Source organism: Chrysochloris asiatica, unplaced genomic scaffold, assembly GCF_000296735.1.
Source record: "Chrysochloris asiatica unplaced genomic scaffold, ChrAsi1.0 scaffold00094, whole genome shotgun sequence".
NCBI lineage: Eukaryota > Metazoa > Chordata > Mammalia > Afrosoricida > Chrysochloridae > Chrysochloris > Chrysochloris asiatica.
The window spans coordinates 11,248,692-11,270,657 of record NW_006408612.1 but is presented as its reverse complement, the minus strand read 5'-3'; the positions used below and the strand labels follow the sequence as shown (position 1 = coordinate 11,270,657).

General features: G+C 38.5%; 1 protein-coding gene across 5 annotated transcripts in view; it reads right to left on the bottom strand.

Annotated features, from left to right (window-relative positions):
* Nucleotides 1-21,966, bottom strand: part of OSBPL6 (oxysterol binding protein-like 6) — a 133,018-nt gene that overhangs the window by 10,421 nt on the left and 100,631 nt on the right. For 4 of the 5 annotated variants that reach the window (XM_006866683.1, XM_006866684.1, XM_006866686.1 and 1 more), the window contains 6 exons: nt 15,475-15,582; nt 13,346-13,483; nt 6,733-6,820; nt 5,986-6,239; nt 1,779-1,916; nt 1,390-1,453 (listed from right to left, as the gene is read on the bottom strand). In XM_006866683.1, the coding sequence (XP_006866745.1) occupies nt 1,390-1,453; nt 1,779-1,916; nt 5,986-6,239; nt 6,733-6,820; nt 13,346-13,483; nt 15,475-15,582 (790 nt within the window). The remainder of the gene's footprint in view (nt 1-1,389; nt 1,454-1,778; nt 1,917-5,985; nt 6,240-6,732; nt 6,821-13,345; nt 13,484-15,474; nt 15,583-21,966) is intronic. The other variant, XM_006866685.1, reaches the window with a different exon arrangement.

The window sequence follows — 21,966 nt, the reverse complement described above, 5'->3', positions numbered from 1 at the left end:
AATGGTTAAAGTTATGTGTCACCTTTTACTGTGCCATGATTCCCAGTCGTTTGGCAGTTATGTAATGGTGTAATATGGCAGTTGTGTAATGATGCAGTCTACATTTTATGAACTGATGTGGCCATCCTCTTGTTTTTGCATAACAACCTGGTCTTTGGAACCTATCATGTCAACAAGTGAAGAGTGGGTGTGCTTCCTATCTTGCAATAAGTTTTAGTTATTGTGCTGTATTATTTTTTGTATTTTCTTTGTTGTTGTTGTTGTTATGTGCCGTGGAGTCAGTTACTACTCATAGCGACCCTGTACAGGGTTTCTGAGGCTGTAAATCTTTACGGGAGCAGAAAGCCTCATCTTTCTCCCATGGAACCACTGGTAGTTTCAAACTGCTGACCTTGCGGTTCACAGACCGATTTGTTACCACTACGCTACCAGTGAAAAGAGTCACTGTATGAGCAATGTCCTTCAGACTGTGAAGGAATTATTTATACTTAATGGTCAAATATTCTCTCTCTCCCTCCCCCTGTATCCCTCCCTCCCTCCTTCCTTCCTTCCTTCTCTTTCCAAAGGGATTTTTATAATTTTTCACTTTAGGGAAGTTTTAGATATTTGACTGAACACTGGGTATTAAGTAAAGGCTACAATCCAAACCTCTGAGCCCCAACAAGCAAAAGACCAGGAACTACTACAGTGTTTATAAACCCAAATAGACTGTGACCACTAATGAAATGCCATAAAACCTCCCTTCAGGATTAAAATCTCTCTGCTCACCTCAAGAAGAAGGCAACCTGCATAACCTCCATTGTATGCATATAGAAAATGAAGCACAAGGAGGAACACTGAAGGTCAACTGTGCCTGCTGGCAGGTCCCACACACTTTGCCTCCTAATTGATCAATGTTGTTTAGTGCCATTGAGTCAGTTCTGACTCACAGCAACCCACTATGGGGGTTCCAAGGTACATCTGGGGAGTTTGAACTGTCCATCTTTAGGTTATCAGTTCAGTACTTTTCTTATCGCACCACACCAGAACTCCAATTGAACAACGTTGTTGTTGTTGTTATTAAGTGCCATCCAGTCAGTTCCAACTCATAGCAACCCTGTATAGGGTTTCCAAGGAGTGGATGGTGAGCTTGAACAGTGACCCTGAGGTTCAAACTGACCTTGCAGTCCAGCTCATTAACCCACAGCGCCACAGCAGGACTCCAGTTTGAATATTATCATTTCTTAAATGATATAATTTCATATTTAAACTTAGAAATTTAACTCTGCACTAACTAATTGTCAGGATTCTCTAAATTCAAAAAGAGAAAACTGAAACACAGAGTGATAAATGAGAAAAAATTTCATAGGCAGATAAAGTTGATTTTCAAAGTATAACTGAAATACAAACCTTGCCAAAACACAAAATTCTTTGATTCACAGTGACAGGCAGAAACGGGTGGATGGTGGCTAACCTAATAAATACAAACAAAAAATAAGGTGATAGAAACCAGCATTAAAATTCCTACATACAGTCATTTTTACACCAAATATTGACTACCCTGAAATAAGAATAGTCAATTTATCCATCTATATTATAATTATTAACAATTATTCTCCAAATATGTAAGTAAATAATTAACCCATTAAATTTTCATATATCATGCTTAAACACAGAGAATTTACTTGCCAACACTTAGAAAGATTAGCTACATGAGTTTCCTGTTAAATGGTATTACAAGCTACCAAAAACAGACACTTCCTTCCAACAAAGACTTCATTGGGTGCAATGGGACTTACCTGTTCAGAGAAAAATCGGAATCCCTTGTCTTCTCTAATGCATTCATAAGTCTCCCCAAGGACAGGGTTGAATGGCTTACTTCCTGCTCTGAAATAGGTGGAGCAATATCCTGAAACTGCAAATGCAGCAATGAGAACCTGTTAAAACATTTAAGAAAGGAAAATAATAATATGTTGTTGTTGTTGTTAGGTGCCACCGAGTTGGTACCGACTCAGCAACCCTATGTAAAACAGAACAAAACTCTGTCTGGCCCTGTGCCAACTTCATAATCATTGCCATGCCTGAGCCCATTGCCTCAGCCACTGTCATCTTATTTAGGGTCTTTGGCTTTTTACTAGAGTAGTGGTTGCGAGTCGGGCTACTAAACCTCAAGATTAGCACTTCGGAACTACCAGCCATTCCGAGGGAGAAAGATGAGGCTTTCTGTTCCCATAAAGACTTACAGCCTCAGAAACCTTATACAGGGTCTCTATGAGTCAGAACCAACTCCAGTACACATAATCATCACCATCATCTACTTTGTCAAGCATGATGTCCTTCTTCAGTAACAGGGCCCTACTGATAATGAGCCCAAAACACGTGAGACTATGTTTCACTCTCCTTGCTTTCAAGGAACATTCTGGCTGTACTTCTCTCAAACGGTTCATTATTCTGGCAGTTCAAGGTACAGTTAATATTCTTTACCAACACCATAATTCAGATGTATTAATTCTTCTTCAGTCTTTCTTATTCATTGTTCAGTTTTCACATGCATATGAAAATAATCACAGTGTGGATCAGGTACATCCTAGTCTTCCTTGCTTTTTAACACTTTAAAGAGGTCTTTTGCAGATTTCCCCAATGCAATCAATTGTTTTATTTCTTGACTACTGCTTCCATGGACATTGATCCAAGTAAAATGAAGTCCTTTACAACTTCTCTTTTCTCCATTTTTCATGATGTTGCTTATTGGTCCACTTCTAAGGATATCTGTTTTCATTATGTTGAGGTGTAATCCATACTGAAGACTGTAGTCTTTGATCTTCATCAGTAAGTGCTTCAAGTCCTCTCTGCTTTCAGCAAGCAAGTTTGTCATCTGCAAATCATAGGTTGTTAATGAATGTTCCTCCAATCCTGAAGCCGTATTCTTATTCATATAGTTCAGCAATGATATCCCTTGTTCCACGTCCTTGTCTAAATCTGACTTGAATTTCTGACAGCCCCCTGTCAATGTAGTGCTGTGACCATTTTTGAATTATCTTCATCAAAATTTAACTTGCATGTGATATTAGTGATGTTCAATAATTTCCGCATTCTATCAGATCATCTTTCTTTGGAATGGGCACAAATATGAATCTCTTCTAGTCAGTTGGCCAACTAGCTGTCTTCCAAATTTCTTGGCATAGGTGAATGAGTGTTTGTAGCCTTAGGTGAATGAGTGTTTGTAGCCTTATATCCATTTGTTAAAACATTTCAAGTGGTATTCCATCAATTCGTGGAACCTTGATTTTTGTTAATGTACTCAGCATAGCTAGGACTTCTTCCTTCAACACCTCAATTTGTGGTCATATGTTACCTCTTGAAATGGTTGAATGCTGACCAATTAAAGTCACTCTACATTTCTCCCATCTTTCCTTGTTGCTTCCTGTATCATTCAATATCTTGCTCATAGAATCTTTCAATATTGAAACTCAAGGACTGAATTTTTTCTTCAGCTCTCTCAGCTTGAGAAATGCCAAGTATGATCTACTTTTTTGGTTTTATGACTACAGGTCTTTGCATATTGTTTTATAATACTTTACTGTGTCTTCTTCAAGATTCCCCTTGAAATCTTCCAGTTAGCTGTTTTACTTCATTTTATCCATTTGGTATAACTACTCTATATTTATTAGCAAGTTTCAGAGTTTCTTCTGAGATCCATTATAGTCTTTTCTTTCTTTCCTGTCTTTTTGATGACTTTTTGGTTTCTTCATGTATGTAGTCCTTTATGTCATCCCACAATGCTTATTGATGGTCTTTGATCATTAGTGTTCAATGTGTGAAATCTTCTCTTGACGTGGTCTCCACATTCATATAGGATGCACTCAAGGTCATACTTTATCTCTTGTGAACTTGTTTTCATTTTCTTCAACTTCAACTTGAACTTGCAATATGAGCAATTGATGGTCTGTCCTGCAGTTGGACCCTGGCCTTGTTCTTACTGATGATACTGAGGTACTCCATTGTTTCTTTCCACAGTTGTAGTTGATCTGGTTTCTGTGTTTGTCATCCAGTGAGGTCCATATGTATAGTTACATTTATGCTGTTGAAAAATGGTATTTTCCATGTATTGCAAAATTGTATCATGCTATCTCTGGTGCTGGATTTCCAAGGAGCAGCTGGTAGATTTGAACTGCTGACCTTGATGTAAAGCAGTCTAGTGTTTATCCTATAGTGCTACTATAGGACTTCCCTATTAGTAATTATAAATCCATCTTGATTCCATATTTGATCAATTTCAGACTGAAGAAGTTGGCAGAATTCTCCTGTTTCTTCATCTTAGGTATTAGTGGTTGGTGCATAAATTTGAATAACTCTTGACTTTACATGGTCCATGTCAGTGGGTGCTGATTTGATGGCATTTGCTTTATTGGTTATTTGTACATAATCTTTGTTAATTTAGGGGAAAACAGCAAGGTAAAATGAGGTTTTCATATAAAAACCAGTAGGTTCATCCAAATTTCATGATCATGAGTGTTGGGTATTAAATTATATCCTCCTAAAAGATATGTTCAAGACTGTGAATGTGACCTTATTTTGAAATAGTGTTGTCTCTAATGAAATGACTGATGTCCTTACAAGAAGAAAAAGATTTGTAAACAGAGACATGAGACACACAAAGGTAAAAGACAACATGAAGATGGAGGTAGGTATTAGAGTAATATGTCTACAAACCAAGGAATGTTAGGATTGCCAGGAACCGCCCTTGACTAGAAGAGAGACACAGAAAAATTTATGTTTCCTCCAGAAAGGATCACTTTAATTTTGGACTTTTAGTCTCTTGAACATTGAGAGAATCGATTTCTGTTGTTTTAAGTCACTCACTCTGTGTTAATTTGCTATGACAGTCCTAGGAAATGAATACAGTGAGCATCTAAAATTTGATATACAGATTATGTCATTTCACCCTCACAGTATCATACGAAGCAGAGTCGTGGTGCTGGTCATTTTTAGAGGGCAGTTAACAGTTCCCACAGTCACATCTGAATAAAGCTCAAGCCAAAGTCCAAGCAAGAAATTACTTCTCAAACCAAAGTTCTTAAGCAAATGGACTATCTTGACATTCAGCTAAAGTTAATAAAGAGAGGATAAAACTGGTTCCTGGAAGTCGATTCTGACTTATGGGGACCCTTGTGGTTACAAATCGGGCTGCTAACCTCAAGGTCAGCAGTTCGAAATTACCAGTGGTAATGCAGGAGAAAGATGAGGCTTTTTGCTCCCATAAAGACTTGCAATCTGGGAAACCCTGTGCAGAGTCACTATAAGTACCAACTCCACAGTATGTAACAGCATGTGTATCAGAGTAAAGTGCATACCGTAGAATGCTCAATGACTGATTTTTTGGAAGTACATTGCCAGGAATTTCTTTCAAGGATCCTCTGGACTCGAGCCTCCAATCTTTCCATTAGCAGTGGAACATATTAATCATTTGTAGCATAGTGGTTACGAATCAGGCTGCGAGCTGCAAGGTCAGCAGTTCGAAACTACCAGCTATTCCGTGGGAGAAAGATGAGACTTTCTGCTCCTGTAAAGATTTACAGCCTTGGAAACCCTATACAGGGTCGCTATGAGTCGGAACCGACTCCACAGCACATAACCACCATCATACAACCTACAGAGTTCAAAGCATAGCTAGTCATGTATGTTTTAAACCTGGAATGATACCTTTATATCTTTTATCCCTCTAAACCGGAGATGAGTCACAAAATATATCTAAACCTTTTGCAGGTAGGATTTACGCAAAATCAAAAACAAAACCTGTTTAATGTATGAAGTGAGAATGTCATGCAAAAACTACTATGAGTGGGCTTCACAAAGTTCATGAAAAAGTGGAATGTAAAGAAAGACAAGATAATTTTTCCATGAAGTTTTGAAGCCCCCTCATATATCATCCTAATGAATCATATCTTTGACTCGGTTTGGGTTGACCAATCCAAGGCCATTGTTCTGTGACATCAAGTTTATTACCATGCGCTCATAGGGATCATCGGTTTCTGAGGCCTTGTCCAGGAGCTCGCTGTATTCAATTTCCTCACAGAGATGCTGAAGTGTGTTGAGGGGCTCATTTAGTTCCACAGGCATAGAGACTTTAGACAGGTCTTTACCAATATTGTTCCTTAAGATATTCCACAGGTTGATGTTACTGGTGTCAGGGCAGGGAGCTGGGAGACACGTTCGACGCCCATTTCTGAAAGCCCCTCCTGTTAGCTCCCCATTGAGGACTAGAAGAAGGAGAAAGATGAGAATCACAATGGAAGACACTTTGCTTTTTTGACTTCATAAAATCAGAGAGAAATAACTCTTCTAATGGCGTACATTTCCTAAGCCTTTATCATACTCTCTCAAGAATAAAGTGAATTATCTCAATATAAAGTTGCTAACAAATGTACAAATATCAGTGTAAAGTTTCAAAGCAAAATTTTTGTATTCTCAAATATTATGTAAGAAAAGATAACTTACACTTAAAACTTTTAATTATTTAAGAAGGACAAAAACTTTTAGTGTGAGCAAAAATAAAACTTTTTACTCTTAACCATCTACCTAACACATTTTTCAATCACCGACCTCCAACAGAATTTAGAAATATAAAAATTCCATTGAGCAATCAACTGCAAATAGAATAATTAGTGAGGGGATGAAAATAACTTCATTAAGTCACTAGAGCTGTAATTTGGTATATAGATAGAACAACTTAGAAGCTCAAATGGTGCATACTTTGCCGAGAAATGTTGTCCGCAACACTGGTATTGTCTTCAGATATATTGTCACTCACATCACTGATGTAAGACTCATCATCTGATGCCTAGGGAAGGGAACATAATATATGAGATAAGAATCCTCATTCAGTCTTGAAAGCTCAAGTAATTAAATACTTAGAAACAAGAAATGACACTTCTCATTAGGGATTCTCTTATTATCCAATATTTTGCATTTATGGCAATAATAAGATACTTTCTGTTGTTAAGTACCATGGAGTCAGTTTCGACTCATAGTGACCCTGCACAGGGTTTTTGAGGCTGTAAATCTTTATGGGAGCAAAAAGCCTCATTTTACTCTTGTGGAATGACTGGTAGTTTTGAACTGCCGACCTTGAGGTTAGCAGCCGATTTGTAACCACTACGCTACAAGAGCTCTTTAGTAAGACACTTACTATCCAACTATTATACACATTAATGACATATGTCTGCCAGTAATTAACTTGAGATGCGAAGTGAGAATTTTATCTTCTATAGATTCCCTTTTCTTATCTTTGCATGTTTTAGTTTATCACCTGTTATATTTTCCCCTGGTTTTAAAATTTTGCTTAGGCCAATTTTTTTTAAATGCAAAAGTTAAAAATTTATATATAGTAGAAGCAATGAAGTCTTTGCCTGGTGGATATGTCACTGATAATTTTTAAATAAGGAGAGAAGAAGGACTGACCCAATGACTGCATGAATAAATGAATAGTGATGGTTTTGCTTTTTGCACATAGAGCTGGGTCTCTGCAGTCTATAAGGAAGGTGAACTGAGAATAAAGTCTTTCTGGTATTTTCGTACTGCAACTAGTTCCAAAGATGGAGTTTTACAGTGTTCCCACTCACTGCAATGGACTGACAGTTAAGCCATTGGGCACAGGAAATGCTACCTTTTTAAGGTTAATAAAATAGACACAGAAATTCTTCTAAGTGATTTCTCTGCAAAAGTTAAGTTGTTGTTGTTAAGTGCCATTGAGTCGATTCTGACCCATAGCGAACCCTGTATAGGGTTTTGAGGAGCAGCTGGTGAACTTGAACCACCAACCTTGTAGTTCAAACAGCTTTGCAATCTGGAGCATTAACCCACAGCACCACACCAGTATGCCCAAACTATAATCATGCTGCATGAGTATTTATTATTTGAACATATGTTAGAATATGGCTACCCTACAAAAAGCTGTTAACAGTTTTTTCTTCTTAAATTTCCAATATCTCTCAAACTACTATATCACAGAAACAATCTAAAGTCCACTGGTGTAAAAATATTCGAAAATGAGAGTTGTTATTATGTGCCATTGAGTCAGTTCCGACTCATATCAACTCTGTATAGGGTTTCTGAAGAGCAGCTGGTGGGTTTGAACCACTAACTTTGTAGTTAAAATTGACCTTGTGATCCAGTGCTTATTGTATAGAGCTACAGCAGGACTCTGGAATCAGAGTGGGCACTAAGAGCTATACAGATCAAAGGTGTATGTGCATTTTCTAAGGAAGGGTAGCCTTTCTGTGCTCCACTCATGTTAGCCTGCATAAAAAGTCAAGACTCTGCAGTATTAAATAATAGAACAATAAGTATACATCTGTCCTTTTCCCTCATGGTTAAGAAGTTTTAGAGCTAAGTTTTTTCTTTCGGTGTAGGGATTTCACTTTAGGTGTAGGGATTCAAAGAGTTCATGAAATCTTTTTTTTTTTTAATGAGACAAGGCATGTAGGATTGCAGAAACAAGTTTACAGTAGAGACAATGTTCTGGAAGCAAGACATTTTCTTTGAAGAAACTGAGCACTCCATAAGTGAACCATGAGGATTTTTCTTTCTGTCATTGATAATATAAGACATATGTTTCTCAGATTAATCATGTTAATATGTTATAAACATTCCTTCCTCCTTCAGGTAGCAAATATTTATTGAGTCCTTGCTCTGTGCTCACCAGAACTGTTCGAGTGCTGGGGACACAGAGGTGAGCCAATCTCTTCCCTCACGAAACTTACCTTCTGAGTGGTAAATGTTACAGAGAAAATGTAAGGAAGAAAGAGGGATCTAAAATGTCAAGGAATTATATAAGGAAGAATCTGAGTCCGCTACTACTCAGCTGTTCTTGTGTGAGTCTTAGCTTCTGCCTTGTTTAAATAGGGAAACTAGTGCTACCTATCCCACAAAGCATGGTGGCTCTGCAGGATAAGTACTGTACTGATAACCGCAAGATCAGCAGTTTGAGCATAGCAGTCACTCTGCCAGAGAAAAATGCGACTTTCTTATTCCACAAAGATTTTGTTGCTGTTGTTGGGTGCCATAGAGTAAGTACCAACACATAGCAACCTTATGCACAGAGAACAAAACACTGCCCGATGCTGGGCCAACCTCACTATTGTTGCTTTAGAGCTTCAAAATCCTATACAGGGTCATTATGAGTCAGAACTGACTCTACGGCATTCAACAACAGCAACAACCACCTTATAGAATTAGCATGAGAAATAAATGAAGTAAATATATACATATTTTACTTTCAACTGCATTGAAAGGTATTGCAGTTACGTAAGTGCTATTACACTGCGAACCACTAGGTCAGCAGTTCAAATCCACCAGATGTTCCCTGGAGACCCTAGATAGGGTCACTATGAGTTATATCCAAATTGATGGAAATTAACAACAAACACTGAAGTTAATTAGTGGGTCCAACAGGGATTCTGACACTCATTCCATTACATGAAATGCTTTCAGAAAAGCAGTGATTTCTTTTATGGATGGTTAAATATAGAAATGGTAAAATTAAATATATCTAGATAGGTGATAGACCCATATATAGTAAAAATCACAGAGACCAGCTACTAATTGTAAAGAGTGGTTTGGTCAGATGGATCAATGGCACAGAAATTCTTCTGTTTGCCATTTTCTCTTGCATCTGATAAGACTTGACACTACAGTTCAAAAAATGGTGCCACACAGATGGACTGTTACTACAAGAACAAACAAGTTGCTTGCCCAGGAAACATCAAGGCAAGTGGTTGGGTCCCCTCAGTGCAAACCCCCTTCCAAGAATAAGACTCAATGGGAATACACGCTCTGATTGGTGACCATGCTCAACACCGATAAGGGGAAGTGAGGGAAAAACAGCAATGAAGTGGCAAGCTAAGCCCTACAATGTGGAGAGTGAAGCGTGCAGCTGATAAAAAGAGAGGGCATATGCACAAGAACACCCACACTTGCAGATAATACCCACTTGACCTGGCTTCAATGACTGGATGATCAGAGCTCAACCAGAAGAAGAAAGAAGAGGAAAAAAAGAGTAATTTGATACAATTTGATGAACTTGACCTACACCTATGGATGTAGCTCAAAAGAGGGAACAAGTCCTTACAGCAAGAATCATTCCCACCCCCTCCACACACAGAGTAGACAGGGATGGGCAACTTAGACACTGGCTACCCAAAATGGGGCTGGGGGAGCTACAAAGGCAAGAAGTGACTGGCTTACAAGCTTTCAAGAGGGAACCTAGAGCCAGGGGGCCTGGAGGCAGGCCGAATCTCCAGTGAGTACTATCCAATCTGTCTAGACAGAGCAGATGAAATGAAATGCAGATGGGTCTCTTGTGATACAATAGTAAATAATCAGGACTGATTGTGAGGGCTGGAAATGTAAAGGTAGATGTTTTATAGCAAGGAAGGGAGTGATTAACTTTCCAGTCTAGGAGCAGAGGTCTCTAGGACCATCAGTGGAGAAGAGCCGAGAGCGGGATCCAACCCAGAGAAGCAGTGATGCCTGAGATGGAGGCAAAGACAATGACTTGGGGCAATGGAGCAGCTGGGGACTTTAGATCCAGATAGGGTGAGGGACTGTGTGCTGAAGACTGGGCGGGGGGGGGGGGGGGGGGGGGGGGGGGGGGGGGGAGGGGGGAGTGTAGGGAGCAGGCTTGCAGGGTATACACTTTGTTTGATGATGCATGGAGGGGATTGGAACCATGGCAATGAAACGATATACGATAGAATGAGTGTAAAACTAATGTTCTCCCATGTAAACTATCATATAATTCACAATAAAACATTTAAAAAATGAGAAAAAAAAATAGTGCCACAAATAAAAGAAGTTGCTGACATGTGGATATCTGCAGAAAAGCGTCTAGCCAAGGTAGATACAAGTACAGATGCCTAGTCACCGTTGGCAGCTGTATTGTAGAGAATCCAGGCTGAGCTTCTATGCACAGCTGCTGCTGGGATTCACACACACACACACACACACACATAGTAAGCTATCAAGGTGGGCTTGCCAAGTCTGCTAGTGTGACAATTCGAGGAACCTTCTGGGAAGATGTCATCATTTAACTCAGGTACATAAGGCTAGCCCAATAGCAAAGGTACAGAACCTGATGTGTGAATCAGTGTGGGTGGTGGTTGTAATCAGAGGCGTGAAGGAAAAATCTAGGTATGTGAGGCAAATACCTGGGTAGAAGATTGCAGAGATCAACTACTTAAGGAGTATGTGCAAAGCTGTTCTTTCCCCTTCCCTCCCTCCCCGGTGTGTGTATGTAAGGAATTTGTTGATTAATTGTTTTTGGTTTTCAGACATGCTGAATTGGAGGTTCTGGTGACAATTGCAAATAGGCAGCTGGTTATATGGATATGGAGTTGACTTTCTCTCTAGACCTGTTCTCTCCATGAGCTATTGAGTTGAATATCCAGATGCCTTCCAGAAAACTCCACTGAAAGGTCTAACACACTCAAAAGGGAACCTATCATCTCCATTTGCTCCTTGCTTGTACTTTCCATGCCTCTCTCTACCACTAGGTTCATTCTCCCTTTTCACATCCTGGGGAGGGAGGAACACCACCACCTTTCTTAGACATCTGTAGTATCATGATTCACTTCCTATTCAGTTTTGTATTGCCCCAGTAGTACCTGGGTACTTTGGTCAAGTGAACCCCAAGAACTTGGGGGGAAAAGGTAGTTATGAGAGAGATCAGCTATAAAGTCAACAGATGACAGGTCAGAGTCCAGACATGCAAAACCTAGTTTGACTATAACCTGACTGAAGAGGGAAGAAGCGATGGGAGCTCAGAAAATAAAGAGTCACAAAATGAAATGCTGGAACATGCTTCCAATATGGTGGTACCAGTAAAGGAGAGGTGATGGCCTGGTTCAAGACATACATGGACACTGAATCCATGTGGTAGGAGTCTCATCACAGGGGAGATGGGAGCAAGAAGTTATGACATCTTGACCTCCTAGGTTCTAAGTTCATTCAGTTCACCCTTCCTGCTCTCCAATTCCTTACTCACCCTGCTGCCCACAGGGTAAGAAGCACTGATTAGGAAGAAAGTCTATTCGTCCACCTTATCATATCTGCAGTCATTATAGAGGCAGAACTGGCACTTGGTGTGTGAAGGAGTTTCTGTTGAGCCTGCCATAGTGTGATGTGAGGCTGGTACCTAATACAAGAATTCTATCTTACCTTTATCCTACTTTAAAAGAGATGTGTGTTCATTATTTATTTCTCTTTTCTATTTTATTTTTCTTTATAAAACCACTTGTAATTCCAAACATCCAAAAACAACTACTACTCTTTTCTATGAATATGGAAATAATATTTCATATCAATTCCATGTCCTTTTTACACCAGTGCAGAACAGATGTGCAATCACAAAGGACAAAATTTCTTAACTGCGTGGGAAAGGGTTTTGGATGCTTCCTCTTTTAAGAAAAGCAGACTTGATGAAATTTCAGTAAAATAATTTTGACACCCTGACCAAGGAAGAAGTTCCCTGCTTCCATGATCTTACCATGACTGATAAGAATCAGTAATCCAATAAAGCTTTCATGGTAGCTGGTGGTTAACCTCTCAAACTAAAGCTACCCAACTAGATTTGTGTTAGGCATCGTCCTCTGAAATGCAAATTCACATCTTGAGGAAGAATATGTGTGTATGTAAGTGTGTATACCTGCATGATGGTATTCCAATTTTCATTCTTTCTATATTTATGTTGTTGTTGTTAAGTGCTGTCAAGTTGGTTCTGACTCATCGCAACACTGTATAGGGTTTCAGAGGAGCATCTGGTGAATTTGAACCACTGACCTTGCAGTTCAAACCGACCTTACACTCCAGGGCATTATCCTGCAGCACCAGGATACACATATCAACATATTTATAAGATAGTCTTTTTCTGTAAAGAACTCTGCTACCAATTATTTGATTATCCTGAAATGTGGATAATACAATAAAAGTCTCATTCTTTCCTTTTCTTGATCAAATCTAAGAGTAACACAAGGAGCCCTAGTGGTGCAGTGGGTTATGTGTTGGACTGGTAACTACAAGGTCCGCATCTGTGTGAGAGAGATGAGGCTGTCTGTTCCTGTAAAGACTTACAGCCTCGGAAACACTATGCAGGATCACTATGAGTTAGAATCGGCACTCAATAACAATAAGAGTATCCTAGACAGTTAAATGCCCAGTACATGGGAATCAATATAGTTTTCATACCTTTGGCTTTACTAAAATTTGGGCATCTTACTATAACCAAAAAAAAAAAAAGTCTGGTGATAACTTTCTTCAACCCAAACTTATGGTCATGAACAGTTGTAGCTGACATGTCATTGAGTCTTACTTCATTCTCTGATGAACTTGCAGAGAGGAGCACCTCTTGGGCATCGAAGAACTCAGAGACAGATTCTGACATGGAGAGACGGCTCTCATTGGCTACTTGCTGTGACAAGGGGAGACTAACATGGATTTGCTCACCGGCCTAAAAAAGAGAAAAGCACATGGTTCAATCGTTTTACCTTGTTCGAATAGCTATTTGTTCATAGCATGATTCTAAATATCGAGAGAAATTTATATTATGTGTTAAAAAAGAATGGAGAGAAGCGTGCTTTTACCTAAAAAAATGCTTTCAATAGTTTAAATATATGTCTATGCTATATTTCAACGTATAAAGTCTGAGGATCTGGGTAGGTAGAGAAGAATAGTCATTACTATTAGAAATTTCTGTAATGCCCAAGATAGTAAAGGAATTATGTTTAAAAAAAAAAAAAAAGAAAGAAAAGAATTGAGAACTCAAGTAGTTTTCACTTGCAGTATAGACCACTGTGTAAATTTCCTTCCAGGATGTCTAAAGAATCCACAAGACAGACACAGAAGGAATAGGCACTGTGACCTGATTTTAAATATATGTTCAACTGATATTAAGTAGAATCTAAAAGGTTGAAACCATATTAATATTCTAACTTGACTGTGGAACAAGTTTATTATCTCATTCTTAGGTCTGTCATTACTGGTTATATTTTAGACAATATACAAAGCCTTAAGAAGTATTTGTAGAAACTAATAATGACAGGAGTCCTGGTGTGGTGCTGTAGGATAAGCACTGGACTACTAACTGCAAGGTTGGCAGTTCACACCCACCAGCCACCCTTTGGAAACCATAGATAAGGTTGCTGTAAATGGGAAGGGGCTGGACAGCACTTAACAACAAGGACATGCTCAAAAACCAATCTAGAAAGCTACATTTTAAGATGGAATACATTACAGTTCATGATCAGGAATTTTAACCAAGGAAACTTATGACTAGAGTAGTGAATCTCATTTTAAATAGTGTTTTTAGTTAATAAGAGATAAATACTGTTTTCAAGGCACCTACTTAAATTTCAGTCAGAAAAATAAATTTAAGAGACTTAATAGATATTCTTGTGCATATTTCAAGTTGAAGAGAACTGCAACTGAGACTTTATATATTTTTAAATGATGACATTTTAGAAATACTTGTCATGATTTGGGGCATACATGTCATGACAGATTACAACACCCATGGAGGTGAACAGACATAAAGTGGGCAACTTAAGATAAAAAGAAGCTCTGTTGGGATGGTATTTCCAAAGCTGTTAGAGGGTAGGACCCTTGCACTTGTAGACTTTTTGCTGCAAATGGCCTCAGTATTACTTAAAATTCTCTCCTTGTTATGTGTATCCACTCTATATAAAGCTCTAATACTACTGTTGAAAAGTATAAATTTTCATAGATATAAAATAATGGTCCTATAAAGGGATATAAACTAAAGTATACATTTAAGTACAGTCCAAATACTGAACGTTCTCCTATTCCATTACCAATTCTCCAATCTGAAAAATGGAAAATGGGATAACAGTATCTACCTCTGAGAGCTACTGAGAGGACTGGGTGAGACAATACAAGTAAAGCGGTTAGTGTAGTACCCAGCACATAGTATGCATTTGCTTAGCAAGTGGTCGCTATTAATTATCATTCTCAGTAGCAGCTGTGGTAGCACCTTTAGTTTTATCTTATAAAAGTACCTCCTCTTTTAAAATAAGGCCTTCAATAGGCATCTAAAGAACACTTTTATTCAGCACCTTCTTAGCTAAAAATGATTTTTTCAACATTTCACTAATCATTTGGTGATAAGCATTTAAAATGAAGACCGAGAGACAGAAAATTCAAAAGTTGGTGTAGATTTATAAACTAAATCTACATGTGAACACAGGGATAAATTAAAAAACAACAACAACAACAAAAAACAAACCCTCACTGGTTACCAAGAATAAATGACGCCTAGCTCATGAATGTTCTTCACTCCAAAGAGTACTGAGTTGTCAGCAACACAGATATTTGTGGGGGAATTCTATCAACAGTGAAAGAACTGTGTAAAAATAAGTAAAAAATATACAGTGTATTTAAAGGCTATAAAATAAGTATTCTACATGTATTAAAAATCAGTCTTACCTCATCAGGGCTAGGAATAATATTTACGCTGACAACCTGCTCACAAATAATGGATTCTGAATGTATTCTGTTCAACCGACTCCTTAGTTCTGCATTCTGGTTGAGTGCCTTAAAATAACAAAAATTGCACATGTAATTTCAAATTAATAAGAAGCATAAAACAGAAAAAATACACAGATACAACTTAGACAACATATTTTCTGATCTTAGCTATAACTTTTGGAGTCATCATGGGCCAGATCCTAATGGTAAGAAGGCTCAGAATGAAGGTATTCAATTTTGAAAAATAGTGGACTAAAAGATCATATGTATTTCAGGAAAATGATTCACTTAATTTTTTCTTCCCTTAGGTTCAGGCCCACTATATCCAAGTTCAGTCTACCACCACATATATATTACTTTTTGCAGCCTGGGAGAAGATCTATAAGGGATGAAATCTGTTGATTCTTTTAATTTCTTAATCTAGTTTCTAAAATTTGAACGTTGTTTCAAAGTGGGATAGTTTTTTAAGAAAACTTAAACTATGTTTAAGACATTATTTGGAAATGGAACGAACAATGAACTGGTTTTAGTTTATAGAAGTATATTTCAGTCTGACGAAAGCAAATAGCTGTATTTTCATGTCCCAGGTGGTTGGTGTTCCAGGAACACATAATACACATGACAGCTCAGCAGGAAGAACTCAAGTACAGAACAAACGGTGCCTTCACTGAACAGTGTGGACACTGACAACCGTAACAAACAGAAAACTGAAAGTAAACTGAACCCAAGTTCCCTACAACACACTACTTTCAACATGGTCATCACCAGTAAAGTATGACACTCTATATACAGCACAGTATAATAGGTGTAGAAACTTTATGTATTGTTAGAAGTGAACAGTTAAGATTTCCCAATCAGGACTCTGAAGACAAAGGTATAGTGAATCCTCAGGGAACATACATCTCATCAATACATGTTCCATTTACATAATACCAAGCCTCAAAAAAAAAAAAAAAAAAAAAAAAAAAATCTCTGTGAGGACAAAGGCCAGTAAGAAACTGGACCATGTCTGACTACTACTTTTCTTCCCATTAAAACCAGCAATGGACAATGGAGGCGAGTGTTTCAAAGAAAGGAAGGTCAGTGCAGGGCTTATTAAAGAGGCATCTGTCCCTAGGAGTGGGTATTTTGTTTTCCTTCACACAGAGTCAATAAATATACTAAACAAAAATTCTTTCATCTTCTTATTCCATTTCCATGAACTTTATGACCCCCACTCCCCCCTTGTATGCAACTGTGAGATCCTAATTGCATTTCTGTATAAATTAAAATCTACCACTTGTCTGTCAGTTTGTCATACTGTGGTAATGCTGGAAGCTATGCCAGTGATATTTTAAATACCAGCAGGGAACCCATGGTGGACAGGTTTCAGCAGAGCTTCCTGACTAAGACAGAGAGGTGGACCACTTCTGACTAGTTAGCTACTGAAGATCTTATGAATTAACAGTGGAACATTGTCAGTTATAGTGCTGAAGATGATAACCTTCAACAATAGTGAGAAGGGTGCAGGACTAGGCAGTGTTTTGTTCTCTTGTACACAGGGTCACTATGCGTTGGAACCTAACACCAACAACCTATTAAAATACTCCGGGAAAGAACAAAGCAGCTTAACTTTCTACTAGCACTGAGAAATGAGCATATAACACAGAGCAGCTGATTCTGACCAGTCACCCCTTACAATTGATTTTTGCTTCTTCCTTCCCTTCAATCAATGTTTTTTCAAGACTGAAAATGTTTTATCTTAATTTTTATTTAAAGTATGTAGAATTCATTGGAGGAGGTGCACAAAGGCCACAGCTTTGCATATGCTAAGACATCTCTATAACCTTTACCTTATTTTCCAGACACAGAAATAGGCATTTACCTCAAATCCAAGTTGGGATGAGGTGACACATAAACAAGTACACACAAAATGCAATGGGAGAAGGTACTCAAAATAAGAGTACTTATGTAAGAACAAGGGGGCTTGGTGGCCACAAGGTAGGTGGGAGAAAGATGAGGCTTTCTGCTCCCACAAAGAGTTACAGCCTAAGAAAACCTAAACAGGGTTGTTATGAGTTAGAATTGACTAGCTAGCATTTAACAAGCAAAGACTGTAAGAAGGAAGGAGACCTGTGGCACAGTGGTTAAGCGCTTGCCTGTTAATGGAAAGGTTGGCCATTGGAACCTACCAGCTTCTCCATGGGAGAAAGATGTGGCAGTCCGTTTCTATAAATATTACAACTTTGAAAATACCATGAGGTAGTTATAGTCTGTCCTATAGGGCCGCTATGAGTTCTAATTGGCTCCAGGGTAAATGGTTTCTAAGAACAGGGGAAGGGCAAAGGAACGAGAGGGATATAAAAACTGAAGACCCAGACCTTGTGTTACTGCTTCACGTACCATATGTTCTTCATTTCTGTGGAGGAAGGATGTGAACTGGAGCTCATTTCTGAATTCTGGCAGCAATGATTTCTAAATGTATTTTAAAGGGAAAATGCCATTTGTAAAATATGTCAAACACACCTGATGTAGTGGGCTTGTCAAATACTCAATGTGGACTAAAGGTGGATGCAGAGCCTACAGCCATTAACTTTGGCTACAGAAAGGACTACAGATTTGGCTTTGAGAAAACAGGGAAATGTTAGATAAAAAACAAGGTGATTACATTTTAAGTAAATAAACCATGTACTTCAACAGAAGAATCCTTTTATCTTTACATTCTGCCAAAGGGTTCAGGCTCTTTTTTTTTTTTTTTGTAGCAAAAGCTCAAACACTTGGATTTAAAAAGGAAAAAAAAAAAAATCACCTTGCTACAATGTTTTGTTGCTGTAATAAATTTATTTGTTCTTCCCTTTTTTTGTCCACAAATTCTCGTATACTGAGATTTGTCTTAGTTGTTAAAATCTTTGGAATATGATATATTTTGCTGCCTTATAAATGTTGGCTGTTAACTGAAAGGTCAATGATTTGGACCCGCTGGTTGTTAAGCAGGAGAAAAGACCCAGCAACCTGTTCTTGCTAAGATTTCAATGTAGGAAACACTAAGGGACAGGTCTACTCTGTGGTATAGGACTCTAAGAATAGGAAATGATTCTAGAACACACAACAGCCACCACCACCTTGTAAATATAATTACTCATGGTGAATTGTCTGGTGGTTTTAGCAGAAGAATTATAGTCTTGACTTGAAGGTTGACATTCAAAATTCCTCCAAATGATGGTACCTTCTTCAGTTTGGATATTTAAAAAAAAAAAGTAAACTCTCCTTTAAGCCCTTATCTTATCCAATATTCATTAAATATACTCCAGGGAGGGGTGTGGGAAGGCTTACAAGACAACCTCTAACTTTAATTTCAGTAAGGAATAAGTTAAAATTTAAAAAAACCCAAAGAATTCTAATGGAATCATTTTACCAATAATATATATGCAGTGGTAGAATACAAGCTATTTCGTACCAAAAAACCCACAAAAATAGATACTGTTCCAATCCTTTGCAAGCCCAGTGGTGTAATCTAAGCAGACAACCAAGCATGCAACAGCCCATTTCTGCGCGTCTCCCCAGGGCTGCCTCCTCCTTTGGCCTTTTGCCTTGAACACACGGACAGTTTGGAGTTTGCTACAGTCGAGTGTTGTGAGCTTTGCGGTGTAGCTCTCACACAGTGCTCAGGAACACAGTTAACATTTCCTTCTGGGAAACTCAACTCTTTCCCTATATAATGACATCATGGGAACCTTAGGAACATTGAGGAACAGCAGTATTTTTAATGAAATGATGCTTTTTGTGTGAATGAACACCAAAGGCCCCAGAAGCTGGCAGAAACAACACTGGGGAAAGGCACTTGAGGAGAGCCAACAGTGTTGAGGCAAGGAAAAAGGAGGCAGGTCACCAGCCACTCACAGCAGGCAGCCTGGGAGCAAGAAAAGCTATGAAGACTTGTTAGTAATAACATGGCTCTATTAGTTGCAGACTATGGTCCTGGTGTGTAGGATAAGCACTGGACTGCTAATCGGAGGAGTCCTGGTATGGTGCTGTGGGATAATGTACTAGACTGCAAAGTCAGTGGTTCAAACTCATCAGCTGCTCTTGGAAACCCTATGCAGGGTCGCTGTGAATCGGAACTGACTCGACAGTACTTTACAACAACAACGTAAATGGGGACAGACTCAACAGTGCTTAACAACAATAACAACCTTAGTTGCAGAAAGAAACCCTGGTGACACAGTGGTTAAGCACTCAACTGCTAACTGAAAGGTCAGTGGTTTGAGCCAACTTTGGCTTCATGGGAGTCCTGGTGTGGCACTGTTGGATAAAGCACTGAACTGCAAGGTTGGTTTGAATTGTAAGGCTGGCAGTTCAAACTCACCAGCCGCTCCTTGGAAACCCTATACAGAGTCGCTATGAGTCAGAATCGACTTGACAGCACTTAATAACAACAAAGAATAGCTTCACAGAAAAAAAGATGTGGCAGTCTGCTTCCATAGACATTACTGCCTTGGATACCCAGTGAGGGCAATTCATCTGTGCCCTGGAGTGTCACCATAAGTTGAAATCAATTCACTGACAATGAGTGTGGCTTTGGTATTGGTGGGTGTCCTTTATACATACCGAAGTAACCACCTTGAAGATCTGAGTCGGAATCAGTTGACGAAATCTCCATTTATTTGCTATTATCATCCATTCGTTAAAGCTGGCAGACAATGGGTAGGACTCTGACTTAGGCATTTTAACAATTGAAACTGTGGGTTCTGCTAGGAAACATGCAAGCCTGCTGGCTGGAGAAGGATATGAACTATATGGCAAGACAGAACCTTCAAAGACTTAACCCTTTGGATAAAAGCAAGAACCAGTACTGGGTATCTCTTTAAAACCACCTTTTATTCTTTGATTTAAAAATAAACATATACTAAAATAGTTATTTATTTTTATTCTAGCATATTGGGAAGGAGCCCTGCTGGCTGAGTGGGCTAAGTGTTGGGCTGTGAACTGCAAGGTTGGTGGTTCAAACCCACCTGCTGCTCCATAGGAGAAAGATGAGGCTGTTGGTTCCCATAAAGATCTACAGTCTTAGCAACCCAACAGAGCAGTTTCTATTATGAGTTGGAATTAACTTGTGGCAGTGGGTTTATATTGGTAAAATACAAAAAGGAAAGAAATATTTTCAAAATTCATGCCTTACTACCCAGTCAACCAAATGCAGTTACCTAAGTGGTGCTGTAGGATAAGCACTGAACTGCTAACCTTAAGGTTCAAATCCATCAGTTGCTCCTGGAAAATCCTATACAGCGTCGCTATGGATTGGCGCTGACTTAACAGCACTTAACATTTCTTTATAGTTCCTTTCTCCTTACATTTAGTAACATTGTTTAATGGGGGACACAATTGACATCCTGTCTCTGTGTTTACATCCTCTTCACATAAGCATCTGTGCTGAAAAGACTTCATAAACATCCTTTTAATAGTTGCAGTTATCGCCCATTATTGGGTATTTATGAGCTTATGGATTTTTAATAATATAAATCACACTGCCATTAACACTTCTATTATAATGGGTTTCTGCATTCAGTATTACTTCTTTACTAAATCTAATCAGTGAAGAGCCTATAGAATCAAATGATTAAAATCTGTTATGGCTTGGCTTTTTCATAAATATAAGCAAATTATACTTGAAATGACACACACAACAAACTGGCCAACTCTTAGGAAATTCTGGAAGTCTGTAGCAAATATATTCAGAACTATGATCCCAACTCAGAATTTTTACTTTGAGTATATGAACTACCATGGACAGGAAGGATGGCAGTCAGTATGACAGGATTTTAATTATGCTACTATATAAGCAGTGGACCGCATGTTGAAGTGTAAGGATGGTACTTACTAACAACAAAACAACAACTATATAACCTAAGCAGAGCGCGGTGACTCTGTAGGATAAACACTAAACTGCATACCACAAGGTTGGCAGTTTGAGCCCACCAATGGTTCCTCAGGAGAAAAACGAGACTTTCTGCTTCTTCAGATTTACAGCTTTGGAAACCCTGTACGGGATCGCTGAGTCAGAATCTATTCAACAGCACTTAACAACAACGTATAACCTAAATCGATATTTTTTCACATACGTACCACTTTCATCAATTCTAAGATGTTCAGTTTTATCCAAGTTTACACCTCTGAAATTGGGGTGTAACTTGCAATAAACATGCAAGAAAGCACTGTTGTTTTGTTGTTGTTAAGTGCCATTGAGTCGGTTTAAACTCATAGGATTTCCAAGGAGTGACTGGTGTTGAACACCACCAGGTCAGTTTAATCAAAAGCATTTTTTCTGTTTTTCTTCACAAAACAATGGAGCATCTGACAATCAAGGTCAAACTGATTTAATGACATACAGTATTTGTAGCAGGAGTAAAGGTTATCCTATCCTTCTGCTCACATTTATATAAACCAAACCCCCACTGCATTTAACATCAGTTG